This window comes from Setaria italica, chromosome V (genome assembly GCF_000263155.2).
Source record: "Setaria italica strain Yugu1 chromosome V, Setaria_italica_v2.0, whole genome shotgun sequence".
In the NCBI taxonomy this organism is placed as follows: domain Eukaryota; kingdom Viridiplantae; phylum Streptophyta; class Magnoliopsida; order Poales; family Poaceae; genus Setaria; species Setaria italica.
This window is the reverse complement of record NC_028454.1, coordinates 32,011,411-32,033,129: the sequence shown is the minus strand read 5'-3', so window position 1 is coordinate 32,033,129 and position 21,719 is coordinate 32,011,411. Positions and strand designations below refer to the sequence as shown.

The 21,719-nt window shown below is 46.3% G+C and overlaps 3 protein-coding genes across 3 annotated transcripts in view; 2 read left to right on the top strand and 1 right to left on the bottom strand.

Annotated features, from left to right (window-relative positions):
- The first annotated feature begins 917 nt into the window (after nt 1-917).
- Nucleotides 918-5,575, top strand: LOC101763688 (probable protein phosphatase 2C 6). The gene is made up of 4 exons (XM_004969357.3): nt 918-2,019; nt 2,156-2,524; nt 2,625-2,730; nt 4,867-5,575. Exons 1-4 carry the CDS (start codon nt 1,396-1,398, stop codon nt 5,205-5,207), a joined length of 1,440 nt encoding a protein of 479 aa, XP_004969414.1. The 5' UTR covers nt 918-1,395; the 3' UTR covers nt 5,208-5,575.
- Nucleotides 5,576-6,602: 1,027 nt separating this feature from the next.
- On the bottom strand, nt 6,603-10,825 carry LOC101763281 (25.3 kDa vesicle transport protein). Its single transcript, XM_004969356.4, has 7 exons — nt 10,556-10,825; nt 9,460-9,564; nt 8,604-8,845; nt 8,014-8,174; nt 7,739-7,885; nt 7,376-7,452; nt 6,603-7,013 (listed from the first exon to the last, which is right to left on the bottom strand). The coding sequence occupies exons 3-7, from the start codon at nt 8,789-8,791 to the stop codon at nt 6,930-6,932; spliced, it is 657 nt and encodes a 218-aa protein (XP_004969413.1). The 5' UTR covers nt 8,792-8,845; nt 9,460-9,564; nt 10,556-10,825; the 3' UTR covers nt 6,603-6,929.
- A 10,209-nt stretch (nt 10,826-21,034) lies between these two features.
- LOC101762871 (UBP1-associated proteins 1C) overlaps nt 21,035-21,719 on the top strand; it is a 3,634-nt gene continuing 2,949 nt past the window's right edge. Inside the window, exons 1-2 of the mRNA XM_004969355.3 lie at nt 21,035-21,215; nt 21,339-21,413. Of these exons, the coding sequence (XP_004969412.1) occupies nt 21,129-21,215; nt 21,339-21,413 (162 nt within the window). The 5' untranslated portion in view covers nt 21,035-21,128. The remainder of the gene's footprint in view (nt 21,216-21,338; nt 21,414-21,719) is intronic.

The following is a 21,719-nucleotide window of genomic DNA, read 5'->3' as shown; positions in this document are numbered from 1 at the left end:
TCGTACCATTGGACCATTAGCAGCCTTAGCTATTGCCCGCTCCTCACGTTGTCAGGTGTCGGCCACACCACGTGGCAGAGCTGATAGCTGGCGTGTCATTTTCGGCGTTTCTTTTTCGCTCGCTAGCTTCCCCTTTTCCCCGAAAAGATGTTTGCGGCGCTCACGCAAGCAACAGAAGGCCAGCAGCAACTCGCGTCGTGGCCACAAGATCTTCAGGTGTAAATTGTGCTTTGTGCAGCGCTACTGTATATGACAGGCAATTCGATGAATCGAATGGCGGCAGAATTCTACGTGCCCAATGCTATAAATTCTATTAAATTACTATTGTACATATATTCCAAGCTACAAATTTCGAAGGTTTTTCTAAATGATTCCCAAACATCATGTGTTGATATACTTATAATGGATGAAGTGTTAATCAGTACCAAATTCGTTATTAATAATTGGTTTTTGAACACCATCAATAATTGATCGGACAGCAACATTTCGCCCCCAGAGAGTGTGGGCAGCAACAGGCAACAGCATCATCCATGAGAGGACAGATGGCCAACGCACCATCGGCAGCGGCAGGCCAAACCTGACAAGCCAGGCGATGATAGCCAAGACGTACGCCCTCTCAGCTCAGGCTCAGCACCCCACAGAGCCAGTACTACCAGTACGCCTCCTCCCACCACTCCCATCCTTCCACCTCGCAGGCCTTCCCCCGCGGGGCCCGCCTCGCTCCACGCGCCCCTCGCCGCTCGTCGACACGCGCCCCCTAGCCCCGCCGCTGCCGGGTGCTCGCGGCGGCGCACCCGATCCCCTTCCCCGCGGCCCCCCCGCGCGTCCCATCCCCACCGGGCGGCCTCGACACCTGTCCCCCACACACGCGCGCGCACCGGGAAGGCAAGTGCACGTAGCTTTCCTCCCCCTTCCCGTCTCCCTCCTTTCTGCCGGTAAACTCCCGAGCCCAGCAATTATCTTACCCCAACGGTTGCCTGCCAAATCTCCCTCCGCTTCCCCCAGGGTCGAGGGCGCGTGGTGCTCGCCAGCTGCCTTGCTTGCTACGACGCCGCGCCTGGTTCTGTCGTGGTGCCGCTACAGTCTCCTTCCTGCGCTCCTTCCTTGCTTGCTCCTCCTCACGAAGAGGGCGTTGCCTGACTGCCTGTGGGCTTGGCGGTTCGGAGGACTTGGGACTCGGATCCACGCGCGCCTGCCTCGGGAGCTGTGCCAGGCGAGGGCGCCGGATTTGGGGGGCGGATCGGCGCAGATCTGGAGGCACATGAGGAGGCGGCGGCGGAGGGGTAGCGGGAGCGATGCGGTGCTGCTGCGGCGGGGGAGGGCGTGAGCCGGCGTGGGAAGGTGATCCTGGAGGAGGTGGCGGCGGCGGCGGCGGAGGGGGAGGCTGGAGGAGGGATGGAGGACGTCGTGGCGGTCGTGGCCCCGCTCGCCGCGCCGCCGGCGCCGGCGTTTAGCCCCGCCGCGGCGGGGCTCACGCTGATCGCCGCCGCGGCCGCGGACCCGATCGCGGCGGCGGCGGTGGCGGGGGCCATGGAGGGGGTCTCCGTGCCCCCGGTCAGGACGGCGTCCGCGGTCGAGGACGACGCGCTGGCGCCGGAAGCGGAAGAAGTGGGAGAGGCGTCGGTGGCGGGGAGCCCGTGCTCGGTGGCCAGCGACTGCAGCAGCGTCGCGAGCGCCGACTTCGAAGGGGTCGGCCTGGGCTTCTTCGCCGCGGCGGAGGGGGGCGGGCCTATGGTGTTCGAGGACTCGGCCGCGTCGGCGGCCACCGTCGAGGCCGAGGCCAGGGTCGCGGCTGGCGGCAGGAGCGTATTCGCCGTCGACTGCGTCCCGCTGTGGGGGTACACGTCCATATGCGGCCGCAGGCCGGAGATGGAGGATGCCGTCGCCACGGTGCCGCGATTCTTCGACGTCCCGCTATGGATGCTCACCGGCAATGCCGCGATCGATGGGCTCGATCCCATGACGTTCCGCCTACCTGCTCATTTCTTCGGTGTGTATGACGGCCACGGGGGTGCGCAGGTACGCGCACCGTTTCATCAATGACTTTCTATTAACAGCCTAATTGTTGTTTCCCAAGTTGGAACTGTATGTGCAAATCGAGCAGTTTGGTTGTTGGTACACCTACATTGAGTGCATTTTCCTCAATTGACCATAGGTTGCAAATTACTGTCGGGAACACCTCCATGTGGCGCTAGTGGAGCAGCTGAGCAGGATAGAGGGGACCGTGTGTGCAGCTAACTTGGGAGACGTGGAGTTTAAGGAACAGTGGGAAAATGCCTTTGTGGATTGTTTCGCTAGAGTGGATGATGAGGTTGGGGGCAAGGCAAGCAGAGGAGGTGGTGGCACAGGTACAAGTGATGCTTCTGCGGCAGTTGTGCCAGAACCTGTGGCACCTGAGACCGTGGGTTCGACGGCGGTGGTCGCTGTCATCTGCTCCTCACATATCATTGTCAGCAATTGCGGTGATTCAAGGGCTGTGCTTTGCCGTGGCAAGCAACCCGTGCCTCTGTCAGTAGATCATAAAGTAAGCTCGCTTGTGAGGGTGCCCTTTTTCTTTTTCGCATGACCTTTTAGTTCACATGTTAATTGGATGTTGACTTCTATGCTCTCTGTTTGCGCTTTAGCCTAACAGGGAGGATGAGTATGCAAGGATTGAGGCAGAGGGTGGCAAGGTCATACAGTGGAATGGTTATCGAGTTTTCGGTGTTCTTGCAATGTCACGGTCAATTGGTATGCCTGTCCAGCACACTGCCTTACTGATATAATAGAAGTCACCTTGGTACTGTACATAGGAAGATTTGAATATGGAGAATTCAATAAATTTCTGTTAATGAAGTAGTAGTGATTTACTAGTTCACTGACATCTCTGTATCTAAGGTGCTGGTTGTTATTAATTTTTTTTACCTGGTGATTGTACAATTCTTGTGTAATGGTTCACAAAAGCACGGTAATGCATTGAGGGACCATTACTTAAAAGGCATCTATGCTGATTGTAGATGCTTCTCTGTTGTCTTGACAAAATCACAAAACCTATTTGGACAAACTAGCTGCCGATAAGGTCATAAGTTATCTGGCGAAACACGAAGGTTATATGAGAGCTGATTTATTTTTGCTACTTGTTGACAAATATTTCCAGTTCTCCAGTGACCTTACTCAAAATTATATATTACACAATTTTCATACCTCCCATGCTCTCCTGCGTTGTACTTATCTTTATAAGTTCCAAGTACTGTATGTCTTCCCTAGAATTCTTAAATTCAAGGAAGCCATGAAAGTGGATTGCACCCTTTGTTATGATGTAATACACGGCACTGAATTCAGATTCCGTTGAAATAGTCATCATGGCTTGAGCATCCAAAGGTTGGATCTTGTTGTGGAAGTCCTGTCTGCAAAGTAGCTTGTGCCCTGAAAATTCTGATTCTGACTCCACTCATTTGATTCTGTCTCAAGTTTCTATTGGCCAATAAAGATCAGGTTCCTACCACAGTTGAACCCAATTGTTGTTATTGAATTATAGAAGCACTATTGTAGAGGAAAAAAACTTACATATCCTAAATCATCATGGCCCCCAATGGCTCGTGATCCTTGGTTCCATACATGGTTGAAAGTCACTGAGGCTTGGTAGTTGCTGTATAGTTTGGTCATGCCTGTTTGTATACTCACTTGAGTAGATAGGTGATAGGTCTGTTCTATACTATACTCAAAACCGTTGGTTGGTTGTTTTGTGCGCCTGGGGAAACTAGGCAGCTAGGTCATGGTCATGAATGAACCCACTTCTTTTCCCTGAAATAAGTTTCTTTTTGGACGTTTGTGCATTAGAGATTAGAGAACAGTACTAGAGGAATTTGTACACTACATGATCAAGTAGGGATGATGGAAATCCTAGGATGTTCTATATCCTCCTGCAAAGACAGTCCTCTCATACCTTAGCAGTTACTATTGGGAAAAACTGTTTACTGATACCTTTTAGTTGGTTTTATAAAAATCTAGCAGTACCAGTGAGCATGATTTGGTATAGGTATTCAAAATTAGAGTTGAGGAATTTGCATATTTATGCATAGGAATGCTTTGAGTAATTTGGGTGAAATTAGGATTTTGAGTCTGGTACTCTGGTTTCCTCAAATCCAATATGTATGTTTTGGATGGATCATTAAATTCGTCAGGAGGTGTGAATTTAGACGAATGGTTCAATGCCTAAGGTTCTGGGCATATTAGAGAAATGACATTGCTTCCCCTTCCCCTTTCGGAGCCATTGTGCCGATAGCATGATGCATTCAACTATTGAAGTTTTGACAAGTTGTTGGGTTGCTTCGGAGCATCCTTGAGTACATTGATCTCTGGGCATTCTTCACTTCTACTTTTCTGCTACATGTTGTCTTTTGAGTTCCTGACTTCTGAAGTAGAATATTTTCTACTGTATTCTCCAATGTTTTGATGTTTGCCTGTATATGGCTTGGTCACTAGTTTGCTGTTTTAGTTTCTATGTACTTGTACAAGATGTGCATATATCTTTCACCGTTGTGCAGATCATAAAACTTTACACTAATTTGGGAATTTGTCTGCTCTATCTGCCATGAACTTTGGCTTATCGTGGAAGTGAGCATGTATGTTACTACGTTTCTTCTGTTCATTAGTGATCACCGCAGGTGGACCTTTCCTACCCATTGATTATGTTACGCTAAGTGGACTGTACTAGGCCTTATGAGTCAGTATTTTTCGAATCCTCTTATAGAATAAATGAATACTCTTGAGGTTGCTAGTTTTTGTTGTTATGTAACTATATTTTTTCAGTTTAAACAAGAATCCAAGATACAGGAACATGTATTATAGTATAATCTGAACTTTAATGGCTTCTATGTGTTGCAGGTGACAGATATCTGAAGCCATGGATAATTCCAGTCCCAGAGGTAACGATAGTTCCTCGGGCAAAGGATGATGAGTGTCTCGTTCTTGCCAGCGATGGCCTCTGGGACGTAATGTCAAACGAAGAGGTATGTGACATTGCCCGCAAGCGAATACTTCTGTGGCACAAAAAGAATGGCACAAGTTCATCATCAGCCCCACGGGTTGGTGATTCCGCAGACCCAGCTGCTCAAGCAGCTGCTGAATGCTTGTCAAAGCTTGCTCTTCAGAAGGGGAGCAAAGACAACATCACCGTCGTTGTAGTTGACCTGAAAGCACAGCGTAAGTTCAAGAGCAAAACCTAACCTTGGATGGCTTGATGAACAACTGCAGCAACAAGTTGCTAGGAACCTAGATTTGGAGAATCCAAATTTGGTCAGTTTTAGTCACTGCCGTAGTACATTACTTAGCCCAGTTCTTTCTTTTCTCAGTTTTTTTTAAGCCATTTGGGCTGCCAAGGGCTGTATCCCCACGTATATGGTACAGATTGCGACCATCAGGGTTTATGTTTCCTGGTCGCGGTGATGGTCCTATTTTCCATTCTTCTTACTTCGTTGCCCTGTATTCTTTTTGTCAAGCTGGGCGTCCATGTATCTGGCAATATGTATATTTGAGCTTGAAGGGTACAAAAGAAACAAGTGTTATAAAGGGTTCTGTATCCTGCCTGCCTGAATGTGGATCTGTCAAAAGTGTTGCATCAGCTGGTATATCGTCACTGTGGAGCCTGCTAATGTGATTGCCACAGGGTGCCCTTGATTCGGTGCATACTGAACAGGTTTAGTGACCAATACAACAGTTGCTGCTAATCGATTCCATTCACAAGCTAGAGCGGACCACGGAGTTGGAGAATTCATCCAGGTCTCGTTCGTTTCACCGGGATTGGATTCCAGTCAGGATTACTTCCAGGTTCGGTTTAAGTGATTCCATCCGTGTTACTAAATCCGCCGTGTTACTAAATCCGGTTAGAATTCATTCCAGGGGTGAGACGGGTGAGAAGGTATGGTTTTAATCCGGGCATTGAGAAGGTATGGTTTCAATCCGGGCCATCTAATGTAGAAGGATTCCAATCCAGGCCGGTTTTCGTTCCAATTCAGACTAAAACGAACAATACTTTCAATGCAAGTTTGGTTTCAAACCCGGTCACTTCAAACCACCCGGAATGGATCTCATTTCGGGCCAATCCGGTGAAAACGAACGAGACCCTAATATAATTATCGTATAGAAATGGGAGGTTATTTTCTTTCTAGAAAATGATTATGTGGGTTCTGTTACTGAGCAACCAGAAACAAGCCCTCGTTTTAATGATTTTTTTTCTAGAAATGATTATGTGGGTTCTGTTACTGAGCAACCAGAAAAAAGTCCTCGTTTTAATGATGATTTTGTGGATTTATATCAAACAAAGTACTATAGTTGTTTTGAACAACTGGATTCTACCGTCGTTTGGAGTGTCACTGCATGGCTGTACTATTTGGCAGGCGGATGCAGAAGCAAGCATCCGTGCGTGCCTGCAAAATTCACTTCCTTTCTTACTTAAACGTCATGCCATCATGGCATATTGGCATGCCAACAAACATTAACACAACATGCTGCAGAGGCTACTGCTGAGTTGCTCAATTTGTATAGGTACACGACTTCAGCAACCGCATAGCTCTAGTACGCTGTAAAAGCCAGACTAAAATTAAATCATGACAAAGCGTAAGTGCGCGTGAGTATCCAGTTCATCAGCCTGAATCCTTGCATTAAGTTTCACGAGAAAAATTACAATCCCCATGCCGTAAAGTCAACTCTACAGAGCCTGTATTTACCAATTCCACGGATGCACAAAATTCGAGTTTTTCATAAGGTCTATGCTACAACGAATCCACTAGAATATCTTGTAGGGAGGAGCAAAAGAGAGCTGAAGTACTCGCTTGAATGGGCAGATACGGGATACAAGTCACCAAAGCATCTCTTGATCCAGAATCGACCAACCGGATTTCCATCTGTTCTCCAGTCAAATGGGCCACGGCTTCCTTTGTATATCACATTCACCATATCTTGTTTTTGAGCCAAAAGAGAATGAAGACCACCCCAATCACAATCGCAACAGGAGCATACTTCCGAATCAAGGCCTGGTATTTGAAACATTGCACGTCAAAGAAATGACACTTTCAAAATAGACTTCTACCTCCGGTACTCAACTAAGAATGAACAAAGCTGATGAAAAACTGAACAGACACCATGTCACCAGTAAACTTAATCCAATATTGAATCACAGTACCCCACCAACAGTTTTAGTAAATAAAATAAGTAAAATAAGGCTAGTGCAATACTTCTACGCAAATAACATTATCCGTTTAGTAAAATTATGTAAGGTGCTGTTCAAGAAAAATCCCATAAGCATTATTCGGATCAGATGGAAAATGCTCAACTCAGCTCAGCAGGCAAGTGTATAAGCCATGAATTGTATTATGCAATTGTAAATATGGAATACCTGCCGATTGAGGTCCTTTGCCTTATTTGCGTATACTATCGTGTCAGATGTCAATCTTCTTGACATTTCACTGACCTCTGCACAGGATGTAAATTTGTTATTTATAATATAGGCAACCTAATGCAATGAAAAGGAGAAAACAAGTAGCAACCATCAGAAAATGGCAGTTCAAAATGCAATAATTCATTCAGTCTAATAGGAAAACAAAAAATAAAGGCCTTTAGAAAGACTTAAGAGGGAACATACTTCTACAAAAAGAAAACACCAATTTAACGAAAAAACACCTTGGTTAGACACAAGTCGATTTCGGATTCATGTCACAGTGCATGATGAAACATTTGCAAGAAATGATAGGGGTCTTACGGTCTAGCTTTTCACCAACACCAAGCACCTCTTGAACATTGCGGGTCATAATTTGATGCACCTCATAGAGCTCATCATTCAATTTTGCAATGTTCCTTTGAGTTCTTGTATCCAAATACAGTTTCTTAGTCTTCTGGATGAATGTATCTAAACAGGAAAAAAAAGACACATGCTATCAAGCAGTACAATCTGAAGTAAGAATGAAAACAATGCTGGTGAGTGAACTAAGGAAATAGAATGAAAGCAATGCTGGCGAGTGAGCTCAGGAACCATACCAAACTTGATAAAAGCATACGGCCTGGCGGCAGTTTCTATTTGATTTCCGTTGACCCTCTCAAATTCATTTTTCAGATCTTCTAGGTACTGGAATGCAAGTTTTTTTGGATAAGAGCGGTCACACATAATCAAATAACATACTCGGCCTTCAATGATGTAGCTATACATTCGGATTAAGGGGAACCAAGATTTTCACAAAGCATAACAGGAGAGAAACAAACAAACATGATTACCATGGTGCTGATTGGGGTCTTTCCTAATAGCTTCACAAACAACAATTAATGAAAGTAAAAGCTACAACAAGTTACTAAAGAGGAAATTGGTCTGGGCAAGTAGCCTTGTTAGTAGCCATTTATGGAGCAACAGGGCACAAATCCTTTTGACATAAGGGGTCTTTTTTAATGTTTCAAGGCTGTAAATTTTCCAGTTCTGTAGCTAATATATTGGTCATCACTCATCAGAACTATATAAATGCAACGTGCAATGGCTTGATGCGCATCACATAAAGCATATGGCTTGCAAGGACATGCAGAAGCAAGCCTCAAATCACTCAATCAGAATACAAAGACTATAAATGGCATAAGGATACTGGAAATAGTATGTCCCTGTCTCAATTGACATCCGGGAAGCTTCATGATGCCCTTTCGACAAGTTCTTGAAAATGAGTTTAGCTTGCTGCTTGTAGAAATCAGCATCCTTCTGATCTCGTCCATCATCCAACCCTTCTGCCAGTGGAAGGCCATCAGTAACACGTGCTATCATTGTCAGCTTCACCATTGTGTCAAGAAAGCCAGAACCACTAAAAAGTATAGTATAGAACCTACAAGTGAGCTGCAACAAAAAACAGAAGATTGGTAATTCAGAAGCAGATCCACTTCAATAAGTCAATTTTTTGGTAATTATGTGTCAGCAGCAACAGTAACAGCAGATAGCAAAGCTAAATGGCACATCATACCACCCAGTAAGCAATTCAGGACATTTACAAGATCAGATATCACAAAACGCCAAGCCTAGAAAATCAAGATCTCAAGTGCTCCTAGCTTCAGAACCAGTACCATCTTATTGCATAGAAACAAAAGACAACATAGGTAACAATGCACATAAAAGAAATATACTAATATACCTCACAAATGCATTAATGCAACCTAAATCTGTGGTCCTCGAAAATAACACAGGTAACAATGCACAATGCTTCATTTGAGAGGTATATCAGAGTATTTCTTATATGTGCATTTGTTGAATCTTCTTCTTACAGCATGCAATTTTAGTTCAGGCGAAGCCAAATGAAACAAGAAGGGAAAGAACAAGATGGCAAGACAAAAATATATATGTTCCAATTCATGCTTCCCATCACAGTTAACAAAACATGACCTACATCCATCACTGAATCTTTAATGAGATGGTAATACAAGATTCTAGTAACATATAGGTATGAAAATGCATACCTTTCAATTAGGTCGTGAAAGTACCATAGACCAGTCCAGATCTTACAAATATCGAATCAACTCAACAGGGTTGAATCCTTTCCTTGTAGTTACAATTTCCTCAATCTAGAGAAGAAGTATGAACAAGTAACAATAAATAAACCAAGTAGATAAATTCATACTAGAAATCTTAAAGTAATGCATTTCAGAAGTTTGCAAAACAACAAAAATTTCAGCAACATGCACACGTTTGGCCATTTGCCTAACATCCGATTCTAAGTTCTTGTTGCAAACAAAGTAATATGCTTACTTTGTCAGTATAGAATAAAAGGTTAGTCAATTAATGGATAGCATGTTTACACTAATTCAGGCTAAGGAACAGCATGAGATCAGCAATGATGCCAGGAAATTCTGCACACACCAAAGGCTCTGGTCTAACTTTTTGGGCTCATGCTACACGGAATGTGAAAGCCATCTAAGGTCATCACTGTTGAAAATAATCTGCGCACACAAACCTAGGTGTCACTTTGCTGCAATGTTGGAGTAGCTCTATGACGCATTAGGCACCTTAATAAGTGCCACATCACTATAGGAGGTGCTGGAATGTAAATTTGTGGTCCAAACCCTGAGTGCTGGAATTGTGGTTGAATAATACGACAATGTAAACTTGGTCATTTATTGGGAAATGTTATTAGTGTGGATGTTTAGTCAACGTATGTTTGTTGAATTCTACAAATGAATTAGTTAGCAACATTCTTGATTGGACATATTCCACAATGATAACTCCGGAATTCATATACAACAGTTTGGTTCCTACGGTACATAAGAATAGCCAAACTCCTAGAAATTCCAGAGCTACTATAAGTGTTGCCAGCAAATTTGTTTCATAAATCCAAGAAAGATTTGGGGAGATCCTCCACACTTGAGCCTTGTTATGATAAAACAAACATCTAGATCTAGAAATAACAAGTTTATAAGACTGAAAAGGAAAAACCATCTTGGCTGCAGGAAGCTGCACACTTGGCGTCACAGATGAATCTAAAATATTTAGATAAGAAGCACACGGATCAAGAAACCATGGATCCAAGAAGGGGAGGAAGGATGGGATCAGACTTACCTCGTTGCCGAACCCGTTCTGAGTTTGATGGCGGAGGATGCGCGGAGGGGCAGGAGGCCGTAGATTCGAGCCCTTGCGACTGCTGCGTTGTTGACGGTGAGACAGGCGGCGCTCGCACTCGTGCGAAGTTAGCAAGACGGAAGAGCCGAACGGGAGCCCTGCCACGATCTCGTCGCCGCCCGGATGATTCACCAGCTCAGCGCCCTCGCCCTCGAGTTCTCGAGTCTTCTGACCTGACGCGGAAGGAGGCTGAGCCCTTTTGGATCCACCACGGGCTGGGCAAGTCGTCGAAAGGACAGCCCGTGCCAGCCTTTTGGAGGCCATGCAGATAGCCGCCCGCCTAGCTAGGCCTGCCCTTTTGAAGAGCCCAAAACATAGGCCCACTGGGGCAGCTCCGGTGTGTAAATCGATTTGGAGGGCAAAGTTCGTTTCAGGTTTTAGCCCCCCGTTTGGAAAATGGGCCAGAAAACGGGTTACACCGCAAAGATGAAGCCCAGAAATATGGTTTCTCCATGCTCCTTCTCATCTCGAGCATCTGCTTTTTTTAAAAAAAAGTTGCAGGAGCACTGCATTGTTATTTAAGAATAAGAAGTGATATAGCCTGTTTATTGGATCTATGCTTAGCAATTGGCAGATAGATTATAACTATCTCGCCCTCTCCTTGAGAGGCTATGAGATTAAGGCTAATCTACTGCTTGATTCCAATCTAATGCGTCAAGACTTATATAATGAGTCGGTCTAATAAATCCCAACTAACTGCAACTCTATCTCTAATCTGAATCTAAAATAACTAACTAGTATCTCCTGGAGGAGCTGGACCCTTGTGCCTGCGGTGGAACTTCTTGCTAAAGAAGTTGTCCACAACACTTCCGCCCCCCTATAGAAAAGCTCGTCCTCGAGCTTGAAATCAGGATAGCGCTCCTTGAAAGTGGCCAGCGGCTCCAAGTAGCTCCACGGTCCACCCGCTACACCAGAAGATCCCAGGAGTCGGCTGTCGGCTTTGCACGCACCACCTTCTCTGGAGTAGGCACCATGCGGCCATGAACCACAGGTGGCAAGGCGACGATGGTCTCAAGCACAGGACCCTGGACCACATGAAAGACATCATGGATCCAAGCTTTTGGGGGCAGTCGAAGACGATATGCCACCAGACCGATGCGTTCCACCACTTGAAATGGCCCGTAGAATCATGGAACAAGCTTCGTGTTGGATTTGTCGGTGATGGCCACGACCGAGCGTTGATGCAGATACAGCCAAGCCCAATCGCCCACCTCAAACTCCAGAGCGCGGTGATCCTTGTCATGCGTTGCCTTCATGTATTCCTGCGCCTTGAGGACGCATTCCCTGATTTCTAACAGAAACTCATCGCGTCGTAATAGCTGCTTGTCCAGCGCCACCACGCACGCCAAGCCCGGCTGGTAGGACATTAGAGAAGGAGGATCCCGGCCGAACACCACTTGGAATGGCGTGCACTGCAAAGAGGACTAGTAGGATGTGTTGTAGCAATATTCTGCCCATGGCAACCAGCATAGCCAGCTCCGAGGACGATCGCATGCCAGGAAGTGCAGATACACCCCGAGGACGCGATTTGTCACCTCCGATTGACCATCTGTCTGCGGGCGGAAAGCGGAGCTCAGGCGCAACTTGACACCCACGAGAGTGAAGAGCTCCTTCCATAGGGCGCTGGTGAACACCGGATCACAATCACTGACAATGGAGCACAGCAAGCCATGGAGGCGGACGATGTCGTCAAAGAATGCATGTGCCACTGTCAGGGCGGTGTAGGGGTGACCCAAAGCGATGAAGTGCGCCATCTTTGAAAATTTGTCCACCATCATAAGCACCACAGACCGTCCGCCCACCTTGGGAAAACCTTCCACGAAATCCATGGCGATGTCGCTCCAGACAGAATTGGGGACGTTTAATGGTTGCAGCAGACCCGCCGGATGTAGATGCTCGGACTTGTTGCGCTGACACACGGCACAACCCTTGACATAGTCCCACACCAATTTGGTCGCGTGCGGGCTGTAGAAGGAAGGCCGCAAGCAGCGCAGAGTCTTCCTGGTGCCTTCGTGGCCGGTGCCGTGAGCCCTTGCGAGGAGCTGAGGCCAGAGAGTGGACGAGTCGGGCACGAAGATCTGTCCCCGGTGCATGACAAAGCCATCGACCACAGTCCACACCACGCCCGTCGTGCCGTCCTCGATCTCTTTGTTCTTGGCTAGCACTTCTGGTAATGAGGAAGCCTCCTCCCGGAACTCCTCGAACAAGGCAAATTCTGGCCGGGAGATGGTGTGGACGCGGATGGCCACCTCATGTTCGTCGCGGCGCGACAACGTATCGGCGGCGGCGTTATGCTTGCCCGGCTTGTACTCCACCTGGAAACTATAGCCAAATAGCTTGCTTACCCATGTATGCTGCGGAATCGTGGATAGGCACTGGTCGAGGAGGTGCTTTAAGCTGCAATGGTCCATTCGAATGACGAACTCCCGGGCCCAAAGGTACAACCGCTAGTGCCGTACTGCTTGTACCAGACTGATGAGCTCCTACTCGTATGCTGCGATCTTGGAGTGTTGAGGCGCCACTATCTTGCTGAAAAATGTGATGGGCCTTGCCCCTTGGTGCAGAACCGCACCGAAGCCTGTTTCGGAGGCGTCGTAGTCCACCACGAATGGCTCGTCGAAGTTGGGGACCTGCAGCACCAGACCCATCATGAGGGCAGACTTGAGGGCCTCGAACGCCGCCGTCGCTGTCAGACTCCACTGGAACGCCTCCTTCTTTAGGAGCGCCGTCAGGGGTGCCGCAATGACGTCGTAATTGGTGATGAACTGGCAGTAGTAATCAGTGAGCCAGAGGAAGCCGCGAAGGGACTTAACGGAGCATGGAAAGGGTCATGCTTGGACTGCAAAAATCTTGTTGGCATCCATGGCCACGGCGTCATTGGCGATGATGTGGCCCAGGTAGTGAACACGATGCTCACCGAATAGGCACTTGGATCGCTTGAGGATGAGGCCGTGATCGCGCAGAATGGAGAAGACATCGTGGACGTGTTGAAGGTGCTCTGTCCAGGTCTTGATGTAGATCAGTATGTCGTCGAAGAAGATGAGGACGCAGCGGTGGAGAAACAGCTGTAGCACGTCGTTCATTAGAGCTTGGAACGTGGACGGCACATTGGTGAGGCCAAAAGGCATCACCAGGAACTCAAAGTAGCTGTGGTGGGTGTGGAACACCATCTTCGAGACATCCTCTTGGTGCATCCGAACTTGGTGATAGCCGCTACGGAGGTCGAGCTTGGAGAAGAAGATCGCGCCCTTTAGTTCATCCAGGAGCTCCTCCACCGCCGGGATTGGGAACTTGTTGTGGACGGTCTTGAGGTTGAGGGCACGATAGTCGACGCAGAAATGCCAGGTGCCGTCTCGCTTGCGCACCAGAAGCACTGGCAACAAGAAGGCCGATGTGCTCACCCTGATGATCCCCTGCTCCAGCATTGCCTAGCATTGGGCCTCGATCTCATCTTTCAGTAGTTGCAGGTAGCGGTAGGACCGCACCGCCACAGGTGGTGTCGCCGGCAGAAGGTGGATGCGGTGGTCGAAAGCCCGCGGTGGGAGAAGGCCTGACAGCATTGCAAACAGATCGGTGAACTCCTGGAGGAGCAAGACCAGCAAGTCGGTGGTTTTCGTGAGGGCCAGCTGTGGAGCAGTCCGAGCGTTGACCCTGACCCACTTGACGCGGTGGTCCTGGCGCCAGAACGCCATGGACAACCGATTGAAGTCTCAAAGGATGGGTCTGAGGGTGCGCAGCCACTTGCAACCTAGGACCAGCTCGTAGCCATCGAGCAAGATGATGAACAAATTGATGCAGATTTCCTCCTGGCTGATGTGGACAACGACGTTCCTGTAGATGCCGGCGGACAGCATGCGGTCGTCATTGGCGACGCCAACGGTGAGGCCAGGGCACGCCTCAAGAGTGAGCCCAAGCCGCATGGCGGTGTCTGCACGATGAATGAATGGGTGGATTCCGAATCCACCAAGGCAGTGAGGCCGACGGCGTGGATGACTGTGGCAAGCTGCAAGGTGGAGCTTGTCTGGATGCCGGTGATGGCGTTGACGAAGATCGTCGGCTCGACCTCGGGCGCGCCATCGGAGGCGTCATCATCGCCCTCGAGCTCCATCCAGTAGATGCCTTTCATGGAACAGTGCTTGGCGTGCTCGCGCGAGAATTTCTCCGGGCAATTAAAGCACAGGCTATCGAGGTGGCGCTGCGCCTTCTCCTCTAGCATGAGGCACGTGAAGCGTGCGCTCGGCGGAGCGGCCGGCTTGACCAGCACGCCAGGCGTCGTGGAAGAAGCGCTGGATGCTGGCGGTGTAGATGGAGATCGGGCCGGGGTGGCATGGAACGCGCTAGTGCGTGATAATGAATGTGATGAGTGCACCAGGGAATGGGAGCCATCATCAACCACCTGGGTATGGCGCTCGTAGGCACGGGCAAGCGCCATGGCGTCCTTGAGGGTATCGGGTTTATGCATCTCCACATCGATGCTCATCGGTTGGAGGAGCCCGACGGTGAAGATATCAATCTGCTGCTTCTCAGTGACGCCCTTGCATCTCGCCAGGAACTTGAGGAATTGTTCCTGGTAGTCGTCGATTGAGCTCGTGTGGCGCAGGTGGGTCAGCGCACTGGGGGCCAAATCGCTTGTTGATGTCTCGACGAACGCGGGCCAAGTTGGGATGCCGCGATTCTTCTCCAGGCGGTAGTACCACTGCCTGGTAGTGCCCTCCAAGTAGAATGTCGCCATCCAGACCTTCCGGTCCTCTGACGTGCCCTGCGAGCGAAAGAACTGCTCACACTTGTGAAGCCAGCCTAGGGGATCCTCGGTGCCGTTGTATTTGGGGAAATGGAGCTTGTGGACCGACAGCGGAGGCGGGCCGTGCTTGCCATCGGTGCCAGACGAGGAAGCAGAGGAGTCGAACCGGACGTTCTTCTCCAGCACCTATGTCTGGACATTGCTGATGGACGAGGAGAGGTGGCCCTATTCCTGGTGGATGTTGCCAAGCTCCTTGTCCAGCTTCTTGCTGATATTGTTCATCTTGGCAATCATCTTCTCAATGGCTTCTTCGAAAACAGATTGGGTGGCGAAGGAGTCGCCCATGGTTGCGGTGGAGCGATGGGTTTGGCGGCGGGAGCAGCGGCAGAAGGGTTAGGGCTCGGGAAAGACAGGTAGCAGGAAAGAGCAAGCTGATACCAGAGATGAGTTTTGCGAGGACACGAGTGTGGACTAGACCATCCATTCTACTCGATTCAGAACCCCAACTTTGTGATTTCAAATTGGTTTTTATCTTCATATTTGCAATTGAGTTGCTTGTTCTACTTGTTTTTACTTGTTCCTCAATTGCTTGTAGGAATTACCTTATTGGTTTGGTTGATCGTGCTCCACAAGATCGCGGCGACCATTGGAGGTGGTGTGTCGGTTGCTAAGGTGCAACATTCTTGAATGGTTGTAGTCGGGCCGTGAACGTCGAATCCATCCCCAAATCGAGTTATCCACCTTCTCTCATTGAAAGATCGGGATTCAAACTCTACCGGGTTCACATCAGTTGGTATAGCCTGTTTATCGGATCTATGCTTAGCAATTGGCAAATAGATTATAGCTATCTCACCCTCTCCTTGAGAGGCTCTGAGATTAAGGCTAATCTACTGCTTGATTCCAATCTAATGCGCCATGACTATTATATAATGAGCCGGCCTAACAAATCCCAGCTAACTGCAACTCTATCTCTAATCTGAATCTAAAATAACTAACTAGTATCTCCTGGAGGAGCTGGACCCTTGTGCCTGCAGTGGAACTTCTTGCCAAAGAAGTTATCCACAACAGGAAGAGAGTACAAACCGATTACATAGTTCGATATTACATAAAAGATTAAACTCCTCTCAAAAACAACATTAACATAAGAAATCTGAGGGCCCCCACAGGCTAATCTTCACATCATTATTTCCATTTTGATCTCATACCATACTTGGATAGCATCTTCACTTTTGCCCTCGGGGATACATCTGTTCCATATGTTTCATGCCAGATACATTAGCAATGTTGCCTTGTCCTTAAGCAAACGACGCCGCGTGGCTAGGGCGGACTTGCGACGGGATGCCAGCGAACCCATGGCGAGCGGTTATGGAGGCGCGAGCTGATGGCGATAGCACGGGGGAGGTGTGGACATGCACGGTAGAGGGCCGGTGTGAGGAGGCAACGATGGAATCACGTGAAGACTAAGAGAAAGGGACCGGGTGGGAATGAAAGAGAAATAAGAAAGGAAGAAAAAGAATAGGAAGAAAAAAAGAAAAAAGAGAAAAAAATAGAAAGATAAGGGTTATGGACATTTGATCTTTAGTAAAAATCAAGAGAAGCCGTTCTACCAAACAATTTTCCGACAAGATGAGCTAGAAAAGCAATTTTCGCAGAAGTAAGAGCCGTGCTAAATGGACTCTTACGCGGCTCCATGGCTGTAGCAGTATCTGTGGCAAACTATAGAAAGGGTACATCAAGAACTTTGTATGCGCAGAAAAGACATCTAATGCCAGATATGTAGCGCATCAAATGTCAGCGTACAAACCTGGGTTGTTTGATTGAAGACCAATTTTTTTTGTGGGGATATTTCCACAAGAGAAAATGTAGCTGCTGCAACAAAGAAAGCATCAATCCCCCTTCCTTGGTCGTAGGGAACGTTGAAAGCACCAATCCCCCCTTCTTTTTTTTTGAAACACGGTTCCTTGGTTCTAGGAACAGTTGCTATGATTAATCTCGCACAAATGCAGCTGCCTAAAATGCCCCTAAAGAAGAATCAACTGATTTATCTATGTGTTTCAGTTAGAATTTTTATTATGTGAAAATCGACTTTTTTTTTGTTTCATCAGTCAAAATTTTCACCACCAAAACTTCAAAAAACAATGACTTAAAGCTATTGTTAGGCAATCAAAAAGCGAAACGTACGCTAGCTTACCTTACCATCATGTAGGAAAACGGGGGAACAACCTCTAACCTATTTTGGTAGGTTAGGCTTTTGAACAACAAAAAACCTTGACCTCTAAACTCTGACATACCAAAACAAGCTTAATGGTTTATCCATCAAGAGGAGAGTGCAAACAAGAGATTAATCCAGATTACGAACAAAAGGGAAAGCATGGTCGATGCAACATGCAACTCAAATCTCGGAAGACAGTGAAGACAAATCAAGGAAGGTAGATTTCGCAACTTAACACAAACCTGAATTTGTAGATCATGTGGCTAGCTACGAGCTTCGGTCTCTTTCAAACTTGGTTATTCTTTAGTGGCACAAATGGCCAAAGAAAATTTTATCAAAGGAGATAAATGGAAAACTTGGTATGGAAATTTGTTGTACCATGGAATCAGCTTCCAAGAATCAAGACTTATGTGTCAGAGTTTTTGGTTTTTAACTTTCTAATAACATATGCACTGTTGGCAACATGTGGTAGATGACTTCTATTACTTCAATATATAGTTGTATAAGTAAGCAAGACAAAAGAAAGAAAGAAAATCACTGTTCACTCATAGTTCTTTAATGAGCAATCTAGAGGTACTATCTCATATATTGACAGTTGCACCAAAGATAAGACCATTGCATACATACATAACCCACTAATCTTCTGTATAGCTTCCAAAATATATGTAAGTAATCAGTAACTACAAGCAAGTTATGCTCTGTCCAAACTCTAGAGTCTCCCATGACAAGTTCCAGCTACTATTCAGTAGCATAGAGAATATATGGTCTGGAGACTAAATAATTAGGCAGTTTTTGAGTTCAATATGACACATATTTAAATTTAAACCTTTCTGATACATGAGGAAACAATCCATTTTTTTAAAAAAGGAATGAGGAAACAAGAAAAAGAATCTCACAACAATCACTCGCTGGCAAGGCCAATAAAAGAAGAACCAGGTATATACGATGATTATAATTCTGGAAACACAGAAGCTAGCACTTGAAACACGTAACTTGAAGCCTTAACGCAAATCACCATAAGTTGGGCAACGCACCATGAAGATAACATGCATATGTATTTGTTGTCCCACAATGGGCTTGCAGTACTTATTGGACCAAAAGCAAGAGAAGGAAATATATCCAAATCACAAGCAAAATGTATTAGCTCTAATGGACTCCAGTCACCCAGGTTACTAAATTCTCCATGCCTGGTGAGCAAATCCCTGTCGAATGTCCCCTGGAGTAGCCCCCAAAAGCAACAACTCAATGTTTATTAGCAAGCACTGGCAACTCTGAGTAATAGGGGACATACGGTATACAAAACCCGTACCTGGGTTTGAAAGTGTGGAGGGCATGCACTTTCTTACTATCCATGTCATATGCTATCAGCTTCCGGTTGCAGTGATGGACAAGGAAAACCCAATTGCAATCTGGATGAATGGCGACGACATTGTAGTCAACATGGATTCGGCACTTGTTTTGCCCAAACAACTTCAAGAAGGTCACATTGTGCTCGAGGACTCATCCTTCTGCATCATAATCCTGAAGAACCCAAACTACACGTGCAGAAGCTCACCAGAGCGCATGAAAGGAGGAGTGGATGATTTGTTTGACTGTTTGTCGGCCAATTCCATAAAAAAACAGCTATACACATGCAACAACAGTGGGTAGTTTTGAGAGAGAATTGGTTGCATGTGGTTGCTGATGTTATTGCACATGCGGGAAAGTTTCAAACTAAAAAACCATAAATCTCAAACGAAACATCCAAATTAAATTTTGATTGAGCAGTTGTGTTTTTAGAACAAGATATTCAAAACAAGACTCCACTTGACTATATTTGGATGAATTTTATTTATTACCATTTTTTAATCAAGTTGGAATATATTTTTGAGATATTAACATATGAACAAATTATATGAACTCAAGGAACAAAATATTTGTACCATTGAACAATTACGTGAACTCGTAGAACAAAAATGTATACATCTGAAACAAATTATACAAACTTATGTAACAAACTATTGTACACGTCGAACAATTTATATGAACTCAAGAAACAAAAAGCTGTATTCCGAGAACAAATTATACAGACTCACAAAATAAACTATATAAACTCACACAACAAATTATTTATGCACATGGAACAAAAATCTATGAACTTGCAGAACAAAATAGTTGTAGCCATCGAATAAATTATACGAACCCATAGAACAGATATGTATACCCTAGAACAAATTATATAAACTGTTGAACAAAAATTTAAATACCTAGATCAAATTATATGAACTTAACAAAACATCCGTACCTATTAAAAAAATTAATACAAACTCATGGAAAAGACTTATACGCCTAAAATAAATACATTATTGATATATAACAATAATATAGTTTATAAAAAAGTATATAGAACAAATAATATAATTTATAAAAAAATCAATAGTAATCCGTTAAAATAGAAAATAATTGAAGAAACATGAATAAAATAAAAAATAGTTGTAATAAATATACCAAATGAAACAAAATATGAAAAATAATATATAAATAATGGGAAAAGAAAAGGAAAAAAACAAAATGAAAGAAAAGAATAAATTTATAGTTTCACATTTTCGACTGAAGTCAGCAAGAAAAGTCCCTACCTATTTTTTTTATTCCAGACCTGTTTAATTTACTCCCACGGGGAGTCAAACTCGAGCTTGCTGGTGCTACTCAGGTGCTCTAACCATTAGGCTAGATGCCCTTTCGCTATAGTTTTATATTAATTATTCTTCAATTTGAATAAATAATTTCACCATGGGAACAATTAGTTATATGTTTTATATAACATATAAAGATAGATGATATCAATTATGAAAAACATCCGAAGAAGAAATATTACGTGAGGTTTAGAATGAAAGAAGAGGAAGATAAATAAATAATATATAAAAAGAATCAAAAGGAAAAAAAGAAAAATAAACAAGACTAATGCACGCGTACAATAGTTGAAGACAGTATGCATGAAGACATGCAGCCATGCATACAGATGTGCAGTGAGTGCATGCAATAAATATAGACTCCTTTGAAAATTCAATGCATGCAGCTATGCATGAGTGGTTCTCAAATTTAAGTGGGGCCCTGATCATGGAGGACCCCACGCATGAATGCATCCCCGCTCACGTTTTTTTTTCATCGTCCATGCCTGCATGCGAATCATGGGTCATGCGTTGCGAGAAGACCGATTCGCTGCTGCGCGGACGCCTTCAGCCGACAAACGAACTATCATCGCGTATGCGATGTGTATAGCCGTCGCCGTCGAGGAGCAGGTTGGCGTCTGTGAGCTTCGTGGGCTGGGCCCTTGCGAAAGAAAAAGGCGCATATCGCCTTATGGGCTGGGCTTATCGATCCGGTCAGATTAGCCCTATGTACAATGATGGGCTGTCTCTCACCCTTGGGCCCCGTCTTCCAGAAGTTCCCCCTCCACGCCTTTCCCTGCCTGCTCCTCGCCGCTGCGCCTCCTTCCAGCCAAAACCCTAGCTAGTCCTAAACCACCCTTTGTCAGCGAGGAGCGCCTCCTGCCGCCAGAAGCTTCCGGGGAGGACGCAGCGATGGTGTGGTTCCAGTGCGAGGACTGCGGCGAGAACCTCAAGAAGCCCAAGCTCGCCGGCCACTTCCGTTCCTGCTCCGCCTGGAAGGTGAGCACGACGCCCACCCCTCTCTTCCCCTGTTCTGGTTCCTTCTCTGGATCGACCGTTGGCGCCGCGGCTTACGACTTGCGAGTGGTTGATTATTGATTGGGTTGTTTTGCGAGGCGGCAGCTGTCATGCATCGACTGCGGCGAGTTCTTCAGCCAGGATACGGTGCAGGGGCACACCCAGTGCATCTCCGAGGCCGTAAGTTCCTCTGCTAGTATCTCCCTCGCTGTGGTGGTGCAATTTATTGTTGATCTGTGCAATTCCATTGTAGCGACATGTGTTTGATAGCTCAATTAGTTGGTATGCTGTAATCCTTGCAGCCTGCCCATGAATTGGTGTTCCATTGGATTGGGGGCGTTCTCTGCCGCCCCCCCCCCCCCACTTCCTACCTTATTGCATCGGCCTTTAGAAGGCCCCCACGCCGAGCCACCCAAGGGAGAACGGCAACTCTCGGTATACAATATCGGGGGTATATTCCTATGTAATTTTTGGGGGGTGGCATTG